Raw genomic sequence first — 6,194 nt, 5'->3', positions numbered from 1 at the left:
AAAATCCATGGGGAGCGCAGGAAGAAATACTTTAGTACACGTGCAGAAATACAAAGTTAGGTGAAGCATCTTTCCAATATTATTTTTCTGGCCATAGTGATGTTACTATCACCGAGAAGGTTATGGCAATAACAAACGTTAGAACCAGTCCTACCAATAGATTGTGATATCGGAGAAAATGCCTGTGCCATCTCGAATATTGCCAACCCATACAAATCAACGACAGCACAATTGACTGCTGCAATTGAGCTGGTAAGAACTGAATTTTGGCTGCTTGTAAAGACACAGTTAGCTGCTACAAAGAAGGCGTCCATAGGGGCCCCCGTGTAGTACAGAAAAGCCATCTCTGTCTCTCTTTCTCTCTCTGTCGCATGCATACAGCGAGCACACAAACACGGAGACTAGAGGGTTTGCATGATAGAGAAATTCTACTTGTGGCCGGAGATTCAAGGCCACATTTTTGTATAAAAACATCAAAATGATGCATTAGCAACTGCCTCTGGCAATGCCAACAAAGGTAGAACCAAAATTTTGCCATTCCCTGAAGTAGGGCCAACATCACATATGCTCATATGGTCAATGCACAAAATGCTTCAACACTAACTTGAGGAGCCATGTAAATAATTTAATGAACAGTTCAAAAGCACATCAGCACCAATTGCACAATAGCAACAGAATCTGCGAGTAAATGTGATACGAACAAATATGTAGCTGGCATTATACTCTTGTTAACACAGGGAGCTGCCTCATCCAACTCTCACTAAAGAAAAACTGTGGAGAAGGCTGTAATCTTACTAATGGACGTTGCTGAAACTGAGTCCATCCTTGCATGACAGACAATCTCCCCTTCATCAGCCAATAATAGGCAGTCACAGCCAGTTCCCCTGATGGATTGCCTGAGGGTTCAAGCAGGGAGCTCTCAGAAAAAAAGAGGGGCGATGAAGACCATTCACCCTGATACTATTGAGCATACAGCATGGTCATTGCAATTGGCTGAATACCGTGCTTGCTTCAAACAACACCATTGCCCGTACCGAGCTGTTGACATGCAACCAAACAAGCTGCAGATTCCCATAGCCACTTGGAGTACAATATACCCAGAGTGAATGATTCTCAAAACAGATGGGCGCCTACCAGTCGGGAAAAACAAAAAAAGGACCATTCCAATACAGATAACACTTAGCTTACTAACGGGACCTTTCATCAGTAGTCCCCCAAGTACATGTCCCGGTTGCATCACCTCAAAGTTTCTTCTTAGAAAAATACAAACCCACAACCAAGCCAAACTTGATGGGAACCATTCCATGAAGAAACATACCAACCGGCAACCCTGCACACCGATTCATGATAATTTTGCACAAAATTTGAGACCCAACAGCTCATCTCTGCTAACAATGACGCTCGCCTTAAAAAGTAGAGTACACCAAAGACAAGTGCTTACCAGAACAAAAGTTCAACTCTGCTAGAGTCTTTACAAAGTATCACATAGTAAGATTTCATAAGTATAAATCTGAACTTGTCAAGGAACGCAAGTTAAACTAGATGTTAGTGGTGTTAGCCAAAAAAATATACTCACAATCATGAACAGACATTAGAAATTATTCAAATGACTGTTGGTCCACTCCATAAACTATATCAATTATTATAACAAATAACTCTCTCTCGGAGCCCTAATCACCACTTTTCTTGGACCTGAAGTTTTCCCTCAGCTCTGCAAACTTTCTGAAACACTGTGCTTTGGTCTTTCCTGGCACAGCCGTAGCTATCCTGTCCCACCTTTGGGGTGTATCTTTTGGAAAAGCCTTCATTGCCTTGACAAGGGCACCTTCTTGCACATCAGACCATACATCTGGTTCCTCTTTGCTGCTCTTTCCATTTGCCGTTGGTAGGTCCCCATTTGAAACATCTCGCTTCCCTGTTTCATCTGCAATGGCAGTAGGGGACTTCCCAGCTTTCTTCGCACCTGTGTCACCATTCTCTACGACCTTCGAGGAGGACTGCTCAGGACTACCTTGTAATTCATCACGGGTTGACAGAGGCGATGCAATAACCACATTTCCAGCCTTTCTCTTCTCCAGAAAAGAATCAAATGCTTTTGTCGAGTCCGGTTTTTGCAGTAAAACGGTCTTTGTGGCCTTCAAAATCTCTTCGACAGAGCGATCTGTTCCCATATAGCTGGAAACTACTTCCCATCTCTGTGGTGTTCCTTTAGGATACTTTTGCATGCCTTTGCGTAATAGGTCTACCTCCTCCTTGCTCCAAGGCTTGTCCTTCTTTTCATTTGCATTGAGAGTGCTAAACAGCTTGTTTTCCTCACTACTTTTTGCCACTCCTACCTGATCATCTGTCACAGATCCATTGGAAATCGAGGAACCAGAACTCTTAGTGTTATTGAGAGCCTGCTTCAAGATCTGTCCTTTCTTGTGGGCATCTTTCCCTTCTAGCCCTTCACATAAGCGTCTCAGCTCATCAATATCTAACGAAGAACACAAAGTCTCAACATCTTCCTCGCATAGCCCTGATATCTTCTGATCAACAACATCAGCAGCTGCTGTACGAAGCCTCGACTTTTCCTTTCTTAATAGCTTTTTCTCTTTCTCTTTGACTTTCCTCTGGGCAGCAGCTTCATCAGCAGCTTTCTTTTCTTCCAGTTCCTTTCTGAGCCTCTCTTCTTCAAGCACTCTTGCTGCCTCCTCTTCTTTCTCTTTCCTGGCCTGAAATTTTGCTTGTTTCTTCCTTAGTTTCTCAGCTTTCTCTTCTTCCTTTCTCCTCAGTATCCTAGGGTCCCTCTTGTATGCATTCTCTACAATAGAGCGTATTCTAGCACTCTCTTCTTTCCTAGCTTTCTCAGACAGTTTTGCATTTTGCCTTTCCATCCATCTCTTATGCTCTCTGCTTTCAGCCTCTTCAAGATCATATTCATTTGCATCAGGAAACTCCCTCCAACTTTTAAAACTATTCCAAAAGTCGTAAAACTTATCCACCTCATGCAAGGGAGTGTCATCATCCCCCAGCACAGGCACTTGTTGCATGATAGACCATCGGGCATTCCTCATGAACACAGGACCAAACACTTTGTAGAACTCGTGCGGTGCACAATCACCTGGAACAACATCATCAAACTCATCTGTTGAATCAAAAATACGTCTTTTCACAGGATCAATGAGAACCTCATAGGCTTTCTGGATGGCCTTGAAATGCTGATCAATCTCTTCCTTCTTAGCAGCCTTGCCTGCCTCGGTTTCCTCCTGAAGCAAGAGAGCGCCTTGCTTATCAGGATGAAACTTGAGAGCAGCTTCCCTGTAGCATTTTCTGATTTGGTCCTCTGTGGCAAGGTACCGCAAGTGGCTAAGGCCAAGCAGGGCGTAATGATCCTGCTCCTCGTGACCAGACGCAGCCTTTTTCTTACTTTTGAAATGGAATGCATCAGAAGAGGAAGAGAAGCGATCATCTGAAGCCAAAGAGGCATCGCTGCTCTCCTGCTTGTCATCTGGGAGGAGCTCTAAACCAGAGAGGCGTAGAGCGAGGGAATGAAAGGAGAATCCAGCAGGCTCGTACCTGGAAGTTTTGAGGGGCGAACAGTTTGAGGAGGCGAACAAGGGGAGGGAGAGGCCATCGCGGGCGTCGGGGGAGGGATAGGCGATGAGAAGGGGCCGGCGAGCCGGCATGATCCTCCTCTAAAGCCTCGTTCTCTCTGCAGCAGCTATGGCGGTGTGCTGTGCTGCGTCGAATGCCGCTAGGGTTGCTTCTTTCTTCTCCACCTCCAAAATTTACTGCTCCTCCAGTCTTCTTCTTGCAGCTTGCTTAGCATATTGTTCTAATAAGGTGTTTTATGATCGGTGGCAAGCGTTTGTTCAAAGTGTACGTAGTGCCCATTTTTGGGAAATGCATTTCAGAAGAGAATCATTGGGAGATCTTAATCTTTACATTGCTCGAGTACTACCGGTCGCCTTCGGCAACCTCTCTTTCTCTCTCTCTCCCGCTCCCCTTCATCTCACTTGGCGTTTAGCTTTCATCTCGCAGAGAGACACGTGTAAAAGGTTATGTACTCCGCCATATTATGTTAATAGATGTGAAAAACTCTCTCTCTCTCTCTCTCTCTCTCTCTCTCTCTCTCTCTCTCTCTCTCAATGCTTCTTCTAGAAAGGTTGGAGCCTCACTTTTGTGAGATAGGGTTGTTGAGCGTCTCTCTTTCTCTATCTCTCTCCACATGTTTCTCTCTCTCTGTCTATCTCCACGCATATTTATGTCTTTGTCTCTATGCAAGGTGAGGCCGATGGGCACTTCGCTAGACGAGCCAAGGCTGCAGGGCATTCGTATTTTCTGTTCAATGACATCGGAGGCAGAATTTACGTTGCTAGTTAGGGGTAGGACGAAGAGGGGGCAAAGAGAAAGAAGGAGGGCTATTGTACATGATCGAGGCAGGAGGAGCCGAAAGAGAAGGAAGAAAGTGGGTAAGGGAAATGGGGGAGGGAATATATTGGGGTAATAGAAGGTTTTATTTTCAATTGACCCAGTAGGTGTGTAGTAATCACACTTTGTACCCCCAAGATACCTTGCTCCAAACATAATCTTTTCTTGGGTTTCATTAAGAGGAATCTGAGAAGATTCAAGGGGAAAGGAATTCAAAGGCAAAATGACTCTCTCTCTCTCTCTCTCTCTCTCTCTCTCTCTCTCTCTCTCTCCACACACACACACACGTGTCTCCGTCTGTCTATCTATCTTTTTGTGAGCATTTAGATATTTTGGGGTGCCAACACAAATGAAGGAATGCAACACTTCTAATCAGGCACCAACAGAGAGCGACCAGGAGGCGGGGTGGGGGGATGGGGTAGGTCATCATGACAGAGTCTCTCTCTCTCTCTCTCTCTCTCTCTCTCTCTCTCTCACACACACACACACACACACACACACACACACATATCTACATGGGCATACCCACATCTGGATGAGCGGTTCACATACACACACACACACACTATCTTCTCTCTCATAGTAAATTGGAGTATTGGTTGCTTAGATATATCAAGAGCTGCTTGTCACAATACATTTAAGTATATCCCATCGAAAATACGGGTAAAATTGTCACATAGAAAGATTTGAGTCTTGCCTTTACCCCGGCATATGAGTGGACACAAGTGCTAGTAAACTAGTCCCCTCTTAAAATGAGTCCATACACAAGGCTTAGCATACATGCCCTTTGTGGAATAGCGTTAATTCTCCTTACTCGGGTTTTTCTATATTAGTATACGACTATGGAATTTCGACTTACACAAGTTACCTATACCTTCAATGAAAAACTGATTCCAGTTTTCTCTATGCAATGTTTGGAGCATGGTAGCTAGGTATAGCTCGAAACATGCTACTTACTTATATAAAATGTCTCCTATTTTTAGTATCTTGACCCGAATGCCTAATATGGATAACGCCATTGAAAACCAAGCTTAGTTGATAATAATAATACATATCTATACTTGGACCCTCATAAATGACTCCAGGTACACACAGTATGTGAGGCATGGCACTTGCAATTGAATGGCTTAGCACTAAGCCTTTATATATGGTCAAACTATGTTCGTGCTCATCTGTGTGTGATTCTCGCTACCACTGCTATACGTGTTAAGCTACTTTCCTCATGTTCTTTGCTTTACGTGCGAGCGTTACACACACACACACACACAGATACCCTTATGTGAGCATCACACCCTTGATCGGGTGCTTCTTGGCATACCATAGCCGTCCTAAATCACCCTAGACTTGCCCGTAAGAGATACCCCTCTGCTAGCACATGCAGACGTGGATCTTTGGTTCTGCGTATCATATCGACTCATCGCACGAACAGGCACAGGAAATGATATTCTTGCATAGATGATGGACAATGGATTCTCACCCTCTATCGATGACTCTCTCTCTGCCTTGGCTTGAAAATATCGGCTCTCTCAATGATGAGGCATGAACCACAATAGCTTGCTCTTTGTCTATCATAAGGACAATATGCTACAATGCCTACACAGGTAGGTGCCCATGCACCTATTTAAAAGTTGTTCGTGATTGATTTTGCAAGAAAATCATGCTATGTATAGAGTTTTTTGTCTTGAATGAAATAGTGTCACTAATATAACATATGAAGATTTTTTCAGCTCAATGCTTTAGAATTTGGGAGTTTTGTAGAAAAATTGAATTATGTTGTGCAT

General features: G+C 43.9%; 1 protein-coding gene across 1 annotated transcript; it reads right to left on the bottom strand.

Moving 5' to 3' along the window:
* Positions 1–1,419: 1,419 nt before the first annotated feature.
* On the bottom strand, positions 1,420–3,834 carry LOC147459120 (uncharacterized). Its single transcript, XM_086510453.1, has one exon. The coding sequence runs from the start codon at positions 3,666–3,668 to the stop codon at positions 1,671–1,673; it is 1,998 nt and encodes a 665-aa protein (XP_086366579.1). The 5' UTR covers positions 3,669–3,834; the 3' UTR covers positions 1,420–1,670.
* Positions 3,835–6,194: the final 2,360 nt, after the last annotated feature.

This window comes from Adiantum capillus-veneris, chromosome 4 (genome assembly GCF_014529385.1).
Source record: "Adiantum capillus-veneris isolate H3 chromosome 4, ASM1452938v2, whole genome shotgun sequence".
NCBI classification, from domain to species: domain Eukaryota; kingdom Viridiplantae; phylum Streptophyta; class Polypodiopsida; order Polypodiales; family Pteridaceae; genus Adiantum; species Adiantum capillus-veneris.
This window is presented reverse-complemented; position numbering and strand designations above follow the sequence as displayed.

Excerpts from the sequence above, each read along its gene's own strand:
- LOC147459120 (XM_086510453.1), bottom strand. The coding sequence starts at position 3,668 with ATGCCGGCTCGCCGGCCCCTTCTCATCGCCTATCCCTCCCCCGACGCC.